Source organism: Pinus tabuliformis, chromosome 2_2, assembly GCF_031772625.1.
Source record: "Pinus tabuliformis cultivar Carrire ecotype Pingquan chromosome 2_2, CPIR1, whole genome shotgun sequence".
Lineage (NCBI taxonomy): Eukaryota > Viridiplantae > Streptophyta > Pinopsida > Pinales > Pinaceae > Pinus > Pinus tabuliformis.
The window spans coordinates 270,352,559-270,373,275 of record NC_142300.1 but is presented as its reverse complement, the minus strand read 5'-3'; the positions used below and the strand labels follow the sequence as shown (position 1 = coordinate 270,373,275).

The 20,717-nt window shown below is 40.0% G+C and overlaps 1 protein-coding gene across 4 annotated transcripts in view; it reads left to right on the top strand.

Moving 5' to 3' along the window:
- The first annotated feature begins 4,566 nt into the window (after positions 1–4,566).
- LOC149192347 (ARM repeat superfamily protein) overlaps positions 4,567–20,717 on the top strand; it is a 336,187-nt gene continuing 320,036 nt past the window's right edge. For 3 of the 4 annotated variants that reach the window (XM_089404557.1, XM_089404556.1, XM_089404558.1), the window contains exon 1: positions 4,568–5,246. In XM_089404557.1, the coding sequence (XP_089260683.1) occupies positions 5,035–5,246 (212 nt within the window). In that variant the 5' untranslated portion in view covers positions 4,568–5,034. Of the gene's footprint in view, positions 5,247–20,717 lie in introns of all 4 variants that reach the window. The other variant, XM_089404559.1, reaches the window with a different exon arrangement.

Sequence of the window (20,717 nt, the reverse complement as noted above, 5' to 3'; positions counted from 1 at the left end):
TAGGAATTTTCCTGAGACCACCTCACTCAGTTCCAAAACCTTCTGGCAATCCAAATCTCAACCGAAAAAAGATCCCATCACACCATGGTTATCTGGAAATAGCAAGGTAAGGATGAAACCATTGTCAAACTCGGTAAAGCCCATGCCAATGACAAAAAATGAACCAAATAAACCAATGCATGTACCATGCATTCACACATCAACTAGGAAATCACACATGCAACCTGTTACCTGCAAAATCCTCCTGCTGAAGTTGCTTGATCCAACCTTCCTTGCTTGTCCTTTGCTTTCCTTGTTCTTCCTTTTCCTTCATTTGCTTGCTTGCTTTCTCCTCTTGGTGCTCTTATCTCTCTGAAACTAATTCCAAAGCCAAACTGACAAAAAGTTGTGAACTGATCCTCATAAGCCTTTTTATTATTGATGCCTCTATTTTCTTCATTTTCCTTTATTTTTCCTTCAATTTCCCTCTCATGCAAATTTGTGACCTTTCATCTCCCTTTTCTCCTATTTTCCTTTATTTTCATAAATAAAATTCCAGTTAATGCATCTTTTCCTTTGCCAATGACTTTTCCAATTTCCTTATTCATAAATAAACTGAAGTGACACCCATTAGGATGTTTTTTCCTAACATTCAGCTTGGAATACATGTCCCGTGACCTTCGTCTTATTCTTTTGCCTTTATTAACTTTTAACCAGAGGTTATTACAATAACATTTCTTTTTCACGACGATAGTCAATTGAGCTAGCCCTGGGGGGCTAAAGGAGGCTATAACATTAACCTTTAGGAATTTGTTTAATTTTTCAAATTCAATGTGAGGTTCTATCTCTAAGTTCCTTTTAGTTCATATTTGGGTATTATGTTGGGTATATGAAAAAACCTTTGATACATATAACAAGATGAGGGTGTCTTAGGATGGAATTTGAATGTGTTATAATAGATGATGTAATGTGTGCAACCACCACCTCAATGCCTACTAAGTTGGTGGGATACTAAGAAATTTCTCAACTTCCTTTTGAATTTGCCCATAAATCTAGTAATTTCACATAGAATTACATTTCAAGCATAAAATATAGCATACAAACCACAATAATACTTGATATATAATTCATAATATTAAAACTTAACATCACAACATTTAATATAATCACAAAGAACAAAGCCCTATGTACTTATCTTTTAAAAATCCACCAATTGGTCACAAACCTTTAACATTCATCCCAACTATAAACTTCATTGTTCCAACTCTCTAAGCAGTAGGTCACTCCTAAGTTGGGGCTATAACTACACCAAGGAAATAGCTTACGTAAATCTTGTTGGAAATGTAACTAGGTTTTGTCTTCATAATTATCATTGTACTTGTGTCATTATATATTTAATGTAAATGCAAAAGAAGAAAAATAAATTATTATTATTATTATTTTCATTAGTCAAAGTATGTTCTTCATGCTTCTAGGGTTTATTAAGTCGCAGGAAAATTTTTCATGGGTCAAAGTCTCATTTGGACTATTTGTAAGAAAATAAAATATTTTATTTTGAGTTAAAAGAGTCAATTTGTCACCCATAAGACCAAGTGGGTCCTGCTTGGACAAGTCGGACCAGAAAGGCACCTATTCGACCTCTTGGATGTGTATATATAGAGAAAAATTCGACCTCATTGTAGCAGCAATTCACCAATTCGATTTATGTGCGAAGAAGAAAAGAAAAACTAGTGAAATTCAAGAAAGAAGGAGCCTAAGTCAAAGGAGAGAGAGCGAAGGACAAAGGAGAAAGAGAAATCGATATTTCTACCCTAATTCTGCCCTAATTTTGTCACACGTGTGAAATTTCAGATTGTTGCAGGGGCCAAAAAATTCAGATCTATTGCAGGGGCGAAAATCTAGATTTTGATCAGATTTGAAGGGTGTTGACCAACATTGACTTTGTTGGATTTGACTTTCTTGAGAAAGGATTGAAGGAGGGATGACTTGGGTCTTGTGGGAAGTCTTGGTCTTGGTTTTTGGGTCTTGGATTTCTCACTTTGATTTGATTCTATAAGAAGAGGAGTTGTTTTAGTTTTCCCCTTTGTGGGGTTTTGCCTTGGCCTGGAGCCTACATCTTTGTGTTCTTTGTCTCTTGTGATCTTCATGTTTTGGTAATTGTTTGATGAAGAGAACATAATAAAAGATCCAATAAGCCAACAAATATTCACAAGCAATTATCAAGTAAGAGAAATCAACCTTAATTTGCTAGCATATTGGTTTCTCAACAAAGCTAATTTTGGTCTCATAAATAATGCATGTGTTCTCTAGCCAAGGTACCAAACTCCAACAACAATTCCATCCTACAATCTCCCATTCCCCACTAACCTACATAACACAAGGAAGTGTACCTCCTTATTTGCACCATAGTCCCCAATGTTGTCCCACTTCCCTTCCAAATATCCAACAAAGGTCAAATAAGAAGTCTCTGAGCATCATTGCTCTAGGAACTATAGTTTCACTTAAGAGTCTCCAAGCACAATCTAGGCTTCACACCTTGGGAAAGCACCCAAGCAACTTTTTCTAAGGCTCTAGCCTTCCTCAAGGAAACCCAATGAGAATTGTGCAGTGAATCCCTAATAAAAATCATCTAAAATTCAAGGGATTTACAGAAAACATGGATATGGAGCTTTCCTAGCTCGTCCTCAACTTAATTCAACAATATGATATAAGTATATGGAATTGTCACCTAACATTCCACTAGCAACATGAAGATCATGGAAAGCATGACAAAGTAAAAGTAGAATGATTTAATTTCCATTATACGTTGGGCTTAAGTATGCATGCCCTTCCCTTCACACATGACATCCATGCAACCACTTTTCCCACCTTGGAAACTTTGGATAAAAGACATGAAGATGGTTTAGGGAATTATATCATAGCGTATTTCAACATTAGCCCCTTTAACTTTTAGAACTTAGGCTACATTTTTCATTTAGGATATATATCTCTTGGGTTTATAACTTAGGCAAGGAGCAAAGATAATATTTTCCTAGCTAAGCCCCCTTTTTAAGCCCTTTAGGCTCCTCACCCTTCCCTCTCATGGAGTCTTCACCCCCCATACTCTTTTCATCAACATGTACAATTACAACATGAGGGCCAAATTGGGGGTATTATAGACAAGACAAGTAACAATGAAGAAATCTCTTTGCTTTAGTAACCAAATTTATATGTTAGTGCATTTAGAGGTGCTACCTTTTGTAGGGATATTAAGACAAGTTTCTCCATTTCTACTGGTTAATTTTTGGGTCATTAGTTAAACAATAATAAAAGAATATTATTTTGTTTTGTCTACTATCATACAGAGCCTCCTATATTATCAGCAATGCTAGAATAACTTAGTATTGTTTCTTTTTATTTTGTTAGCCCTTGGAGTGAGTGAGAATTATGTTTACTTATAGGTGTTCCCTTTACAAATATATATTTGAATTAAAAAGGGAACAAGGTGTGCACATCTTTATAAATAAAGCAATGGAAAATATCCCTTATTCGACCAATAAAAATGTCTCATACATCAATTTTTGGGAGCATGGTTTCTTCTCCCTTCTACCAAAGTTAAATTGCTACAAAGGGACATGTTGGCCTTATGATAAGGCTAGAAGGGTAGATGACCATTGGATAGAGGTTCAATATTATTGTACCATCCCCGAAACTCTATCTCCTACAAAATAGGGAACCTAATAAAAATACCAACTCTCTCTAATTTATGCCAAAATTGTGTCTGAGCAACCACTGAATCAAACATGCTACCAATTTCTTTAGGAACCAACCCCCCACCTATATCAACATTTGTCTCTAAACCTTTAGCCTAATAAAATTGGTTGGTCTTTAACCCTCCAAATTTGTAAGGGGCAAAGTTAAGAGTTAATAAACCTCTTCCAAACAACCTCACGGATTATCATCCTTAAAAATAAATAAATTTATAATAATATAATATAAATATATTAAACCAAACATAAAAAATTTCAAATCTTTTTTTAAACATAGTGGGAAAACCTATCATAACTCAATAGTAAAACCAACACTGGGGGCAACCATCATTGGCTACTATTCACAAAAGTAGCCTGACTCATCAATGTTATTCAAGGAAAACCACACACCATGGAATTACTAGTTGGTGGCCCATAAAAGGGGTAGGCCTTCACTCCTACTAGACGCCTCTAAGTCTTGGACCATTAACCTGTTTCCTTACATTTGAGAAAAAAGAACTGTAAACAAATAAAATAAATAAATAAATAAATAAATTAAAACATACTCGAAACCCAATTTTTTTTTTTCAAAATCTTACAACACTACCCATTTTGATATATCCCATTTTAAAAATAATAATCATAAAATAATACATTTATTTATGCCTCTCCACAAAATATATATGCCCCCTCCAACACTCCTGTCCCGTCATATGCTCCTTATGCGCTTGTAGCGCAGAGTCGCTTCAAGATAAAAGAACATATTAATTAACTATCTACACTAACCCTTTATATAAAACAATTATATTATTCATACTTCATTTTATATATATACAAACACACTTTTAAAAGTTATTCGTGTACCTATCGATACCGTGTAGTGGTCTTTTACGTTTTTCATGTTATGATTTGGCCTTCACCTTTTTAGCATGATACATTGTTAGGGGAGAGTGCTCCACCTGAGAGACAGGTCTCCCCAGACAAGCAAATTCGGGCTGCCTTGTTGAGAAGCCGTTTTGCTGAAACAATTTTGAAAGTTAAAAATCTGTTATGTTAAATATCAGATTGGGTAACTTAATTGGTTTTTTGGAGTTTCGGCGGGCCGAAAGCTCGAAGCGAACCGTTCCCTTAAAAACACGTAAATATAGGACTTCGGCAGAAACAGGCTTGTCACGGGAAGGGAGTTAATTTTCGAAGAATTTGGAAGTTGTTCGAGGTTCAATTTGGAAGCGCTGTTTGATCGTGGAATAGTTGGAAGTTGTTCGAGGCTTGTCGTCACGGAAGGGCTTTTTAACAGTGGAAGCATTTGGAAGTTATTCGAGGTTCAATGGAGCGGTCCGAAGAAAAACGAAAATACGGTGACAGGAAACCGAATGAAAACGAAGATGACGTTAGAAGCAAGGTCTTCTCACAGCTGAAGCCTCTGTGCATTGAATTATTCCTTTTGCGCGAGCCGGGCCACAATAGGCCTCAGCTGCTGCATTCGTTGACTGCATATGTTCGAGAGGCTCCACCTCTCGGCTTACAAGCATGTCTTGAGTAAGTATCCCTCATTAATCTTCTTTTCTTTATTTCATTGTGCAAAGTTTACAAAGCACGAAATTTCAGGCAAGGCTAGTTCTCACTGAAGCCAGCAATGATGTAATCAACTCATAATCATACTTTCTGCCAACTGATGACAATTTTGCATCGATTGAATTCACCTAGAAAATCGAAGCTCAACAGTGTTGGCGCAGTTGAAGTATGTGTGGATAAATCTCGTATCCAGATATTTTAAGAAGGCACTAAATTATGAAAAAAATTAGTAAAATAGATGACTTTATTCTTTTCAGGGAGGGCAGCTTAACATAATCTAGGATTAATGTTGAATTATTCTCGACAAAGCCGAGCAGCTTTACAGAATTTAAGCTTAATAGTGAAATTTTATTCTGAACGAAGACAAATGCTTGCTTTACAGAATCGAAGCTCCATACTGAAATTTAGTTGGCTTTATTCTTAACGGAGCCAAGAAGCTTTACAGAAACGAAGCTTATATTTCATTGACTTAAAACTCAACAAAGACAAGTTCTTGGTTTACAGAATCCGAGCTCTGTAGTGATATTTTGTTGACTTTATTCTTAACAGAACCAGGACGCTCTACAGAATCCGAGCTTAATAGTGAATTTTAATAGACTTTATTCTAACAGATTCTACCAGCTGTTTTTAAGAATTCTAAACGTTCCAAAATTTTGACTTTCTCCTGTTTGCCGGTTTTCTGTCAGTGGAATCCCATCTAGGCAATTTTTTGCTGAAATTGCAATTGCGATTTTAAATTGATGATATTGCTGTTTTTAATACAGAAATGAATTCCGCACTCGTAAACACCCCTACTACAACTGGATTATGCAATGTCAACGTCTGATATATCTGCGACCCCAGTCAATCCTAAATAATTCCGACTAGATTTAAGACTTTCCCCTCCCCAAAATACCTGGGAGCAAAGTGTCCCTGGAGTGTTTTTTGATATAACATATATTTTATATATTATAATGCATATATTAAAAAATGTTCAACCCCATTCAAAAAAAGAGCATGCCCACCAAAGTTTTGAACCTGGATCATTATCATAACAACTACTTCAAGTTGCTGCTTGGCCTTAGCCCAGTGGACTGAAATGTAACTGGTTATCACGACCAGAACTCACAGTATGCAGTGAATTCTCATATAATGTGTACGAAAATAGGGCACGTGCCCAATTTATGAAATAGATATTAGAAACTGAACTTAAAGGTGAAAAATACCCAACTGAAAAGGTGTTTTGGGAGTTCCAAGGATGATATCCATTCTGTCTCTCAAACAAACATATAACCTTGATTGGTACTCACTGCACAAACATTTGATGCCATTTGAGAATCCTAGCAGACAAGAAATTGACCTTAACAGAGGTGCCATAGAGCAACGAAAGGGTATGGTGGTTGGTTTTGTGTTAATTTTAGGTATGTTCTATGCTGAGAGCAATTTACTTCAATTTTTCACATTAACTCAATATCAATTCCAGATTAGCAATCACATTTAGCATGATGGTAAAATGCAGATAGAACATAAACATAAATCGCAGAAGACAAGCCAAGACAAAAGGACACAAGATGTGGGGCTAGACAGGACAAACCCCAATGTGGGGAAACCCTTGATCAATTCTTCTTATATGTTCTTCAATAATTCAGCAGAGAGAGAGATAGTACATATACATCAGAAGTCAGTATCTTGACTTATCAAAATAAGAGCAGAGATCTCTCTAAGAAGATGTCACATGAGATAGCTGATCTGGACACAGGTGATTCCATCACCTTGCTGTACCTATAACTGTGCTGCACCATCATACCATGTCCATCATCGCTGTGCTCCACCATGCTGCACCATTACTAAGCTGTACCTCATCATGCTGCACTATGCATGCACTATGCTGCACCCATCATACACACACTGCATCCTTCATGCTGCACTTCAATACATTCATGCTGCTGTACCCTATTACTATGCTGTCCCATCATATCATATTGCTGCACCTCATTGCAGCATTCATCATTACGCTATGATACACTTCATCACTATGCCCTTCATCATGCTGCAGCATTCAACATGCTGCACCTTATTACAATGCTGTCACATCTTATTATACCATGCTGTTGTACTTACATCAGTTCACAGTAAGGGGATTCTCTGATTGCCACATTGCTGGATTGAGAAGGGCATTCTAACAGCAGATGGGACAACCTTCGCAATGTGGTCATGGACAGGTTAGAACTTAGGGCATCAATGTTGGGAGGGCATGTGTAATATCACTTCATATCGGGATCTGCTCCTAGTTGGAGTTCCTTCAAGCCCAAGGCAACTCCAACAAATGGCTCCCAACAATCTGCAATGTAGACTGATCCAAACTGATCCAAGAATGTGGATCCAACGCACATTCCCATTCTGCTGCAGTACTGCTGTCCTGGTTAGGGCAAGTGCGTGCTGCAACTTCCCTTCATAAACCGACTTGACAACCCCCTCTTTGCTGCGGCATAGGCCAGGAGGTACACCTTCTTGGTGGGCTGCTGTTCTGTGCAATTGCCATCCCTTAACAACCCAAATTTAGGCCTGTTTTGGGAGGCTAGGTCTGTGGCCTACCTCAGCTGGCTGCAGCTCACCTACAGCCCACCAAAACAACACTCATACTGGCCCTAAAACATTCTGCAGTACTCTCAGCAGTCTCGGCCTTCCTCGGCCTTCCTCCAAGGGACCTCGGCCCCTCTCCCAGCAACTCGGACCCCGAAAACAGCAAGCTCAGACCCTTAAGACATTCCCTCCTTCCAACGAGTCTTTCTTTTGAGAATGCGTTGCACAAAACCTTCTCTCCTCTGCTGCATAAACTCCCTTTAGACCTGTGGCTAGGGCATTCTGCCTTTATGACTGCGTTTAGGGCATCATTAGGACAGCGATTAGTGCTTGCTTCATACCAGTGTTTAGGCTTCTCCATGATAGTGTAGAGCCTTCTCCATTAGGGCATCATTGTCTCTTAGGATCTCTCCTCCCACCAAAATCCAAAGACAAGTGGAGAGGAAGAGATTACAAGAAGAGTGTGTGTGCAAATGACTAACAAACCACCTCTTTTTATACTAAAACGTTGAGCACAAGTGGGGGCAATTTGGTTGCTGGCTACCTTGACGAATTGTCCCATAACACAAATAAATTCATATCTCCATGAATACATGTCGAAATCGGATGATCTTTAGATCAATCCTACACCTTTCGACGAGAGGAATCCAAGAAAAATATCAGCTGCCATGAATAAGTATACCCACATGGAGTTTGGCCCTAGTTGCCAATTTTAACATTTTGACCATTTGAGAGGCTTCCATCAAAGATTAGAGCATAAGCATTGACATTCTAACATGAAGGTTGAACGCTGGTTGGATGAGGTAACGTTGTCTGAAAATTTACAAACAAATAAATCACTACACTCTTTCATTCCACTCTAAGGACTCAGGCATTCATTGGCATTGGCGATCCTCTACATACTAACTTTCTATGGTCAGTTCCTTATGTAGATGTTGCATGGCCAATAAAATCTGTAGCATGTTTAATCAGCTTTACAGATGCCACTGGCAAAAATGTAGAAAATTTAAGGTTTCACTGTAGCCCTCCCTTGTTTCAATTTCTTTGCATTTGTTTTAATGCCCACAGCCCCACATGTTAGCTGATATGTAAAATTTAATGCAAATTTTAAAGGAACATTACAGGACTACTCTACTTCTTTTGCAATTTTCAGCTGATACAAAAAAAATAGACACAAGCATACATAGAATTTAGACTCTTATTTTTGGTCAAACTTGACCCTGGAAAAACCCACAAGGGGAAAACCAGTTTGCGGGAGATTTTATTTTGCTTTTCTCAGAGAAGTTATTACAGCATTTAATGAACATCAAGGGTACTTATCTCTCCCTTGAAACTCGCGCCATTGTCTGAACTTTCCAGCCTTGTAATCGTGCCACAGGTCAGCGCTTCTCTGCACTGAAAAGCATGCCACAGGATTGACTACTCTGCCTCGAAATTTGTACCCTCTGTCCAGAATTCTATCCACAAAATTTGGGCCTGATAGACCAGAAAATCGCCCCTGGAAATTTGTGCTTCAGCAGACAATTTGTTAAAATTGGCAACTAGGGCCAAACTCCATGTGGGTCACCTCATTTATGACAGCTGATATTTTTCCTAGATTCCTCTTGTCGAGAGGTGTAGGATTGATCTAAAGATCATCCGATTCCGACAAATATTTATGGAGATATGAATTTATTTGTATTTACTTGACAAAATGTCATGGTCGGCCAGCAGTTAAAAGTGTGGCACACATGCCCAGTGAATCATTTAATACAAGAAAGGTTGATTCATTTTATCATCATCTCATCTCACTCTTTCTTCTCTCTCTCTCCTTAGCTTTGGGTTATAAAAGGAGCAGCTCACACGTGGGAAGAAGGAGGACGCATTAGGGCAAGGAGGATTCTGAAAGGAGGACGTTGAAACTGCTGAAGGTCTCTTTGACCTGCGTTGACTCATCAAGGGTGCAGTTTTGGTGTGGCTGCCTCTCCTAGGCAGGCCACAGATTTTGGCACAAAAATCGAGGCAATCCGTCCACAGGTTTGACCAGCGTTGACTGCCTCACTTCAGTGAACAATAGTTTGACTGTGTTTTTGGGGCTGTTCAAGGGCTGTTTCTTCAGGGTGTTCGAGGGCTAGTTGACCAAAAATTGACCAAGCATACTAGAGGTCAATTTCAACTCATTTGACCAAGTTTGACTTTGCTTATCTAGGGTTTGCTGCTGCTGATATAAAATTACAAAATTCTGATTTTGTACTATTTCTCTCTGTTGAACTATTGAAGATAAAAGAAGATTTGATCAAAGGGTTTCCCCGCATTGGGGTTTGTCCTTCGCTAGCTGCTACATCTTGTGTCTTTTGTCTTGGCTTGTTTTCTATTGATCGTTTAATGTTCTATCTGCACTTTATTTAATGTATATGTGATTGCTAATCTGTGGCTAATAAGAAGAAAAGAAGTAAATTGCTCTAAGCATAGAACATACCATAATTTAACATGGTATCAGAGCTGAGGTGAAGACAAAGCCCAGGCAAGAGCAAGAGCAAGAGCAATCACCGAAGAGAAGGTTGGCAAGGCTATCCTCAACACTTTTCCCCGCTGAAGACAAGCTCCGTGAGAAGTTTGACTATCACGGATGGAAGATGTCTCTCAATCTGACTTTAAAAGATCAGGAAGTGTTGGACCATGTGAGAGGCAATATTGTTGCGCCTCCATCAAATACATCCACTGCTGCCAAAAGCAAGTGGTCCAAGGGAGAAGTCAAAACAAGGAAGATCATTCGGGACTCTATTGACAAGTGCCTGGTGGCCTATGTTTCCGAGCTGACAACCTCCAAGGAAATCTACGATAGACTGGTGAGTTTATTTAAAGTTAATGATGCAAATCACGTTCTGTTCCTTAGAAATAAGCTGAAAGAAATTAAGAAGGGCAAAGATGAGAGTATGCAAGCATATTTCTTAATTATCGCTGAGATCAAGAATGATCTTCTATCTATTGGGGAAGTAGTTTTTGACAGGGAAATGACTATCACAACTCTTGGAGGACTACCACCTGAATGGTATATATTCAGGACTACTCTTCTCAACAATAATGTCATCCCAAGATTTGAGGAATTGATGGCTATATGTATTCAAGAAGAGACAAGGATGGAAAAGCAAGAAACGCCGGCACTTAAAGGCCATCCCTTTGCCTTTTCTTCTCATGCTAAAAGAAGAAACAATTTTGGGGCTAAATCCAAAGGAAAGGCTAGACCAAAGGGTAGAAGAAAAGGTCAATGTTACAATTGCAACAAAATGGGCCACTATGCGAGGGAGTGCCTTGATAAAAGGGACTCACACCATGACAATGACCAAAATCACTCTCAAGGCAATCAAAGGAATGGCAGAGGCAAAAGAAACACCGGAAATCAAGGAAGAGGACAACCCTTCAAGAAGGCAAGAAACTCCAGGTATGAATCTAATGTTAACAATAAGCAAGATGAATATTGTCTACCAGTGGCCCTCTCTACTATTGCTCCCCCAGACTTGCTGGGAAATTGGCTTATTGATAATGGTGCCTCAAGGCACTTCACTGGTTACAAAGAAGCTCTCTCCAATCTAATAGAAAAGGAGACCAATCTGAAAATTGTTCTTGGGGACAACGCAAAATATCCTGTGAAAGGCGTAGGGAATGTCACTCTTCAATTGAATCAGGGTAATACAATTCATTTGCAAGAAGTCCTATATGTAGCTAATCTCAAAAAGAACCTGGTGTCCGTTTTGGCAATGGAGGACAAAGGCTACAAGGTAGCCTTCATTGATGGCAAGGTACGTGTATGGAAAAATAATTTTGAGGAAGCCTTCACTCTTGGGTTTCAAGTCGATTCATTATATCAGGTCGGAGAAAGTCCGCTGGGTGTCATGTCTTGTGACACATCACTTTAGTCCAAACTATAACATTGGAGGTTTGCTCACCTTCATTATAAAGCTCTACCCAATGCAAACAAATGGTGACAGGGATGGCCGAGTTCTGAGTAGAGCAAGAAGGTGTATGTCCTGGATGTGCCGAAGGAAAGCTCAAAAGGGGACCATTCCCCTCAAGCCAAAGCAAGACCTCTGATATATTATAGTTGGTTCACTCAAACATATCTGGTATGATGCATGTGAACTCTTTGGGAGGATATTTATATTACCTCACTTTTACAGATGATTATTCTCACAAGACTTGGATATACTTCTTGAAAAAGAAGGATGAAGCATTCACTTGGTTTCGTCATTTCAAAGCCTTGATCGAGAATCAAACCGAAAAGAAGATTAAGATCTTAAGGACTGATAATGGGATTGAGTATGAATCCAATGAGTTCCATGACTTTTGCAAAGAGGCTGGCATTAAGAGGGAGACTACAACACCATATACTCCTGAGTAGAATGGTGTGGCGGAAAGGAAGAATCGTATGATTGTGAAAGCTGTCTGTGCTATGCTTCACGATCAAAGACTTCCGAAGTTTCTATGGGCCGAAGTTGCGAATACCGCCATATATGTGCAAAACCGATGCCTTCATCAAGCATTGGGTTCCAAGACTCCGAAGAGATGTTCACTGGTAAGAAACCTGACGTGTCTCATTTTAGAATTTTTGGAAGTCCGGTATATCTTCATGTGCCGAAGGAGAAGAGGAACAAATTGGGTGCATCTGGAAAGAAAGGAATCTTCATGGGCTATTGCGAAAACACTAAGGGCTATAGAATCTATGTGGTTGGTCAAAGGGAAATTAAGATTAGCCATGATGTCACCTTTGACGAAGATATGGCTCTTAGCAAAGTTGACAATCTGCCTACTCAAAGGGGATCTAAAGAAGCTAACACCAGGGAACCCAAGGAAAAGGAAGATGAGACGATGCCCGATGTGGAAGAACCTATGGATCCTATTGATCCCCCTCTGCAAGAGCCTTCCTCTTCTAGGAAGAGGCCTTCATGGCTTAGGGGGACACTTGATGATGCTGAAGGGCACATTGCACCCAGGGGAACCTTCGGGGAAAGTAAGAGGCCGACCAGGTATCAGGGATACTTGACCATCATGAGCACGATCATCCAAAATGAGCCTTCGTCATTCACAAAAGTTGTCAAGCATCAAGTATGGAAAGATGCTATGACTGAGGAATATGAGTCCATCATGAAAAATGATGTCTGGGATGTGGTCCCCAGATCCCAAGACAAAGCAGTGGTCACTTCGAAATGGCTTTACAAGATAAAGCATGCAGTTGACGGAAGTGCGGAAAAGTATAAGGCTCGTTTTTTCGCTTGTGGCTTCTCTCAGAAGGAAGGTATAGACTATGACGAGATATTTGCACCTGTTGCCCGATATACCACCATTCGCTCGATCATAGCCCTTGCTGCTTCGCAAGGATGGAACTTACATCAGATGGATGTCAAGATCGCATTCTTGCATGGCTCGATCAAAGAGGAGGTCTATGTGGAGCAACCCGAAGGATTTGAGATTCATGATCGAGAATCTCATGTGTGCAAGTTGAAGAAGGCCCTCTATGGGCTGAAGCAAGCATCCTGAGCATGCTATGAGAGGATCGATAACTACTTGATGAAGCTGGGATTCACTAGGAGTGAAGCCGACTCTAACCTTTACTTTAAGGTTGAAGATGACAATCCTCTCATACTGGTGGTTTACATTGACGACCTCTTTTTAACATGTGCAAACCCTCTCATTCACAAATGTAAGAGGGAGTTGGCTTCTGAATTTGAGATGAAGGACCTAGGACTGATGCACTATTTCCTAAGACTAGAAGTCTGGTAGAAGCCAGGGGATATTTTCCTATCTCAAGGAAATTATGTGGTGAAGATATTGGAGAGATTCGGTATGGTGGACTGCAAGCCCATGACTACCCCGATGGAGCTTGACTTCAAGAAGTTAAGCGGTGGTGCTGTTGGACCTGTTTTACGAAAGGTTACCGAGTATCGTCAACTCATCGGAGCATTGATGTTCTTGGTGAACTCTCGTCCGGATATATGTTTTGCAGTCAACACGTTGAGTCAACATATGGTTAAGCCTCACCACTCACATTGGATTGGTGCCAAGAATATGTTGAGATATCTTTGTGGCACAATCACTCATGGGTTGAGATACACTGCTGGAGATGTGAGACATGGGTATACCGACGCTGATTGGGCAGGCAGTGTGGTGGACCGAAAGAGCACTTTTGGGTGCTGTTTCTGTTGGGGATCTGCCTCGATTTCCTGAATGAGCAGGAAGCAGAAGTCGGTGGCTTTGAGCACCACCGAGGTAGAGTATATTGATGCTAGTATGGCCTCTTGTGAGGCTTTCTGGTTGCGAAAGCTCTTCAGTGAGCTGTTTGGATTTACATTGGATACCACCGTGATCTTGTGTGACAACCAAAGCGGGATTCGTTTATCAAAGAATCCCGTATTTCATGATTGCTCCAAGCATATCGATATCAGGTACCATTATATTCGGGATATGATGCAGCGGGGAGCAATAAGGCTCCAACATATTGGTACAGATGAACAGGTTGTCGACATTTTGACGAAGCCCTTGGGAAAGGTCAAATTCTTGACTTTCCGAGAACGACTTGGTGTCGTTCAGAGACCCTCTTATGAGGGTCGAGTATGATGTATTGAGCTTTGGGAGCTCCAGGGGGGCGTGGGGTACTTCTTGGAGCGACATGCCACCACAGGGCGATTCACCATCCCCTGGTGGTGCACTATGTACAGGGTGAAAGGTTCAACCTTCCCCCGTGACACCCCGTGGTGACTGTAGGATAGGATAATTAGTTCTCCTTTGGGCCAAGATGATTAGTTCTCCGTGGCGACTGTGGAACATGATGATTAGTTCTCCTGTGGGCCAGGATGATTAGTTCTCCGTGGCGACTGTGGAACATGATGATTAGTTCTCCTGTGGGCCAGGATGATTAGTTCTCCGTGGCGACTGTGGAACATGATGATTAGTTCTCCTGTGGGCCAGGATGATTAGTTCTCCGTGGCAACTGTAGGATTCTGTGGGCCTGGATGATTAGTTCTCTTGTGGCGACTGTTGGACAAGATGATTCGTTCTCTTGTGGACAGGATGATTAGTTCTCCTGTCGAGGCATCCTACCCATGCACTCTGGGACTCATGGGAAGTACCTCTCATCTGATCAATGAGTAGGGAAATGGGGTTAGGGACCATTAGTAGTACTATTGATGGACGCATCGTTGTATCTACCGTACTCCCTATGCTAGGATGACCTCCATTGATCTGGGATCAGTGAGAATGGTATGACACACTCTGAGATTGACTTCAGGTCAGTGGAGGATGGTATAATACATCCTCGATCATTTCTTCTTCTTCATAGTTCGAGCAGAGCAGAGCAAAGCAGGGCCAAGCAGTGCAGGTAGTGCATTTGATGGTTGGGATAGTAGCGATGGTTAGACGAATTGCAAATGGAGTTCTCCCTAGTTGAGAGGGAATGTTAAAATTGGCAACTAGGGCCAAACTCCATGTGGGTCACCAAATTTATGGCAGCTAATATTTTTCCTAGATTCCTCTTGTCGAGAGGTGTAGGATTGATCTAAAGATCATCCGATTTCGACAAGTATTGATGGAGATATGAATTTATTTGTATTTACTTGACAAATTGTCAAGGTCGGCCAGTAGTTAAAAGTGTGGCACACATGCCCAGTGAATCATATAAATACAAGAGAGGTTGATTCATTTTCTCATCATCTCATCTCACTCATTCTTCTCTCTCTCTCCTTAGCTTTGGGTTATAAAAGGAGCAACTCACACGTGGGAAGAAGGAGGACGCATTAGGACAAGGAGGACGCTGAAAGGGGGACACTGAAACTGCTAAAGGTCTCTTTGACCTGCGTTGACCAAGCATTGACTCATCAAGGGTGCAGTTTTGGTGTGGTTGCCTCTCCTAGGCAGGTCACAGATTTTGGCACAAAAATCGAGGCAATCCGTCCACAGGTTTGACCAGCATTGACTGCCCTAGTTTTGGGCAGCAGGTTGACTTCAGTGAACAACAGTTTGACTGTGTTTTTGGGGCTGTTCAAGGGCTGTTTTTTCAGGCTGTTCGAGGGCTAGTTGACTAGGAATTGACCAAGCATATTGGAGGTCAATTTCAACTCGTTTGACCTTATCTAGGGTTTGCTGCTGCTGACATAAAATTACAAAATTCTGATTTTGTACTATTTCTCTCTGCTGAACTATTGAAGATAAAAGAAGATTTGATCAAAGGGTTTCTTCGCATTGGGGTTTGTCCTTGGCTAGCCACCACATCTTGTGTCTCTTGTCTTGGCTTGTTTTCTGTTGATCGTTTAATGTTCTATCTGCACTTTACTTAATGTATATGTGATTGCTAATCTGTGGCTAATAAGAAGAAAAGAAGTAAACTGCTCTAAGCATAGAACATACCATAATTTAACACAATTTCTGTCCTAGAAATCTGAGCAAACAGATGAGGAATCCCTCCTTGTTTTGCATGCTGAAGACTGTTGTAGGTGCCTCAATTTTCATGCTGGAAACTTCTTCCCTTTTCCCTGATTTTTGGACCAAGATTTGCCTCTAAAGTTGCGTTGGGAATGTACCCTGAGCTCCTCGAAAATTATGCTGAAAATAATTACTGTAGCTTCCAGAACCTTTCTCGATTTGCGTGCAACAAATCCTCCTAGGAATTCGGGCATGTGCTTGAGTTCTCCTTGCTGTACTTTGGTCTCTCCTTTAGTAGCAAACTTGCAGTCTCTGCTTTCTCTCCTCCTCTCTAGCTCTTCTCTTCCTCCTCACAAATGCAGTAATGCACATGAGAATGAAAGGAGCCCTAACCTTTTTCTCCCTTTTTAGCTTCATTAGATAGGAGAATCCTAACCCTTTTGATCAAGGGCTAAGATTAGATCTCAACCCTCTAGATCAATGGTGGAGATCATTCCCTCACTTGACCCCCTTTTTCATGTGGTCCCCTCATTAATGAACTCCCTAGTCACTTTAAGTTGTTTTTGTACCTTGTACTTTTTCTCCACATAAAGTCAACTTAAAAATATAAAGTGACTTTAATATTAGAAAGTACATAGTACATAAAGTACCACATAAAGTGACTTTATAACATGACTTTAACATAACACATAAAGTCACTTGCTAAAAAGGTGTTATAAAGTGTTTTCCTTGGCAAAAAGGTAAATGCAGTAGGAAACACCTCCTTGGTACCCCTTTTCTTAACAATAAACAATCAGCTATGTCACTGACGGAAGAAACAAAAAAGATGTTTAAACCAGTGTTGATAATATCGGTATCGGCAAAATATCGGCGAGGGTTGAGAAAACATATTATCGGCAATATCGGCAAATATCGGCAAGCATAAAAAATGCATAATATATTCATTTTTTTTTCCAGATTTTTAAACATATAAAGCAATAGCAACATGAACTAAATGCATTGGCACATAAATATGAAGAAAGCACTGATATATATGATGTCAAACATAAATGATACATCAAAGGCGATACCAAATCTTGCTGATCCCTGATAATTGTCCAATCAAGGACTGAAATGTGGAGAACCAATACAAAATAACATCACATATATAAAAATATCTCATCATCATGAGTTATAAACTTATATGTAGCAAAACAAATAAAACTAGCAACTATCTATCTGAGACCAGTGCCTTCTCCTTAGCAACTATCTTTCTGTCTTGTTCAACAATTGCTTCAAGAGCTTTTTGTATAACCTCCGCACTAGAAACCATACGAGGCATTACATCTGCATCATGTGTAGGGAGTCTAGCCAGATGGTATTTCAATTGTGTAATCCCTCCTGACATCTTGGTCCCACACAATTTGCATGATAGATATGCCCGATTTGCCCCACCAACAGGCTCCCCATACTCCCAAAATGGGTCCAAGGTTTTTGGCATATTTGACATTTGTAGTGTACTAATTCAAACCTAGGGCACAAAAAAAACAAAAAATCGGCATTAAACCCCCCAACACAAAAATAAATAAGTAATAACCACCTCACCTAAAAAAAATTACTACATTATTTGCATTGTGAATGAAAAATGGCAATAAGAGGGTGCATAAGAAGGTTTAAAAAAAAATGAAGCTTGCTGTCCAAATATGGAGAAGACCCTTGCATTGGCTCATGGGCATGAAAATCATAGCAAAATGGAAAGAAAACAAAGAAACAAAATGTTGGTAGGCAAAGAGGTAAGCAAGCATAACCCTAAATCTATGAAAAAATCATTAACATCGGGGTATTTAAGAACATACCTGTTAATGGAAGAAATGAAGTTTGTCTCACTGTTCTTCAATCTTTGATCCACAAAAAAATCTTAGTTGGTGGTGATAATCGCTGTTTGATTCTCAATCCCTCTTTGACAACCACCACAAAACTCTTCCCCTTCCTTCTCCAACACCCAGAAACAAAAATGAGGAAAAAAAAGGCAAATTTCCCTTTTTCTAGCCGCGACCTAGCTTGCCTGGCGATATTTTATATTGTCTCGTGATATTTTGCGGAGATATTGGTGATATCTCGGAAATATTGCGATATTTCGGCTCGCCGAAAATATCGTGATATTTCCGATATTCGGCGATATCTCGTCGATATTATCATCACTGGTTTAAACCTAAGGTATCCAGTGAAACATGTTTTTTAGCATGAAACTGTAGCATCCCTCTTGGGAAGATCAATTCTGAGTTGGGTTTTCCAATGAATACGAGAAATAATTGTATTTCATAACAGCATTACCATACTCGTTAATTTATGAAACAACAGTGCTCATAATTGGATACACAATAGTATTGTAAGGAATTTAAGGAATCAACTGATTCTACAAATAACCATTTATAAACTAGGGTTGATTCAACAAGCAATTACAGACTTCCAAAGATCCACAGATAACATCAAAAACACAGCTTATTAGATTGTAGCAATCCATCACAGATTAGAGTCCTATCTCAGCCTTACTGTCACAAATCACACTTGGTTGCCTTGCACTATAATTGCCTCTGTTTTAAAAACCGGCCAGCTCGGAACCGACTCGGTCGAGTTGTTCAGAGCCAGGCCTTGACTTTGTGACTCGGCTTGGATTCGATTCGGCCCGCCGAGTTAATACCGAGCCGGCCGAGTTGTCTAACAACTCGGGCGGCTCGGTATTAACCTGGCCGGTTCGGCCGAGTTAGTGACAACGGCCCACAGAAACCGGAAAACTGCGATTTAAAAAAAATAAAATTTTGGGGACTCCAAACCGGTTTATAGTTTGCCTATTTGGTCTTTGGGGTCCATTCCCCTCTCCTAAACCCTATTTAACCCACTCAACCCCTCTCATTCTCTCACAACCATCTCATGCATTTGAGTGAGAATTTCAGTGAGAGTCTGTGAAGAGTTGTTGAGTCTGTTTTTGGAGCAGCAGTGAGGAGTCTTGGGCAAGCATTGTACCTGGAGTGAGAAGCTTCTTGGGCAGCCATTTGGAGCAGCATTGAGGAGTTGGTTTCTTGGAGCAAGCTTGAGGAGACAGTTTGTGCCTGGAGGTATTTTTTTTCACTTGTAATATCTGTTTTTGCTTATTAAATTTTATGTCAAAATCTAGAAATCTAAAGAGTGTTTTTTGTGAAAGAAATGAACATTGAATCAATGTTTTTTGTTTTGTTTTCATTTTCAAATTGTTTGCTTTCATTTCCAAGTCAAAAAATGGCACTTAGAGTGAAAGATGCTGCTTGGGCATATGTTGAAATGGTTGATAGTCAAATGCATTGCAAATTTTGCCATAGGAAAATTAAGGAAGGTCATGGGGGCATTAATAGGCTGAAACAACACTTGGCGGGGACTAGAGGCCAAATTACTCCATGTACCTCACCAGAAATTGGGGAGATTAGGAAGGATTTGTTAGCCAGCTTTGAGAAGTTTGAAGATGATAAGGCTAGGCAAAAAGAGTTAGAGGCTGAAATTGGGAGGAAGAGGAATATACAAAAAATTTTGGCTACCAACCCCCATTTTGATTTTGAGGGTTCTTCCTCTATCCCTTGTACTGATGCATCCAACCCCTTTCGATATGTTCCTCCCTCTTTTGAGTCTATTCAAGAAAAGGGAAAGGGTAAAATGAAAAAGGGTGATATGAATATCAAAAGTTATTTCACTCCCTCCTCTCCATCAGATGCACATGGTCCTCAACCTAGTAGAAGTCATTTGCAACCCACTTTAGATGACCATTGGAAGAAAGAATTGAGGGAGACTGCTTGTGACTACATAGCTAGATGGTGGTATGATGCTGATATCCCCTTCAATGCTTCCTGTTCACCATATTATGAGCCTATGTTTGATGCCATACATGCTGCTGGAAAAGGCTTCAAAGGCCCTACTATGCATGAGCTAAGGGGGTATCGTTTGCAGAAAGAAATTGCCTCCATTAATGAGTATTTGAAAGATTTCAAGGACTCATGGGCAAGAACAGGATGTACCATCATGTCAGATGGATGGATTGATCAAAGAAACTATACCATCATAAACTTTCTTATCTTCTGCCCACAGGGAACCATGTTTCTAAAATCAGTTGATGCATCTGATAAGGTAAAAGATGGACAATTGTTGTTTCAGCTATTGGATGAGGTTGTTGAGGAGGTGGGGGTGGCTAATGTTGTTCAAGTCATCATAGATAATGTCTTGCTGGTAAACTGTTAGAGGAAAAGCACAAAACCATCTTTTGGACCCCATGTGCTGCACATCGCATAGACCTCATGCTTGAGGATATTGGCAAATTAGATTGGGTCAAAAACACTGTAGATCATGCCAAAAGCATAACAAAATTTATCTACAATCATTCATGGATTTTGAGCCTGATGAGGAAACACACAGGGGGCAGGGATATTATTAGGCCTACCATCACTAGATTTGCTACTCATTTTTTGACATTGCAATTTA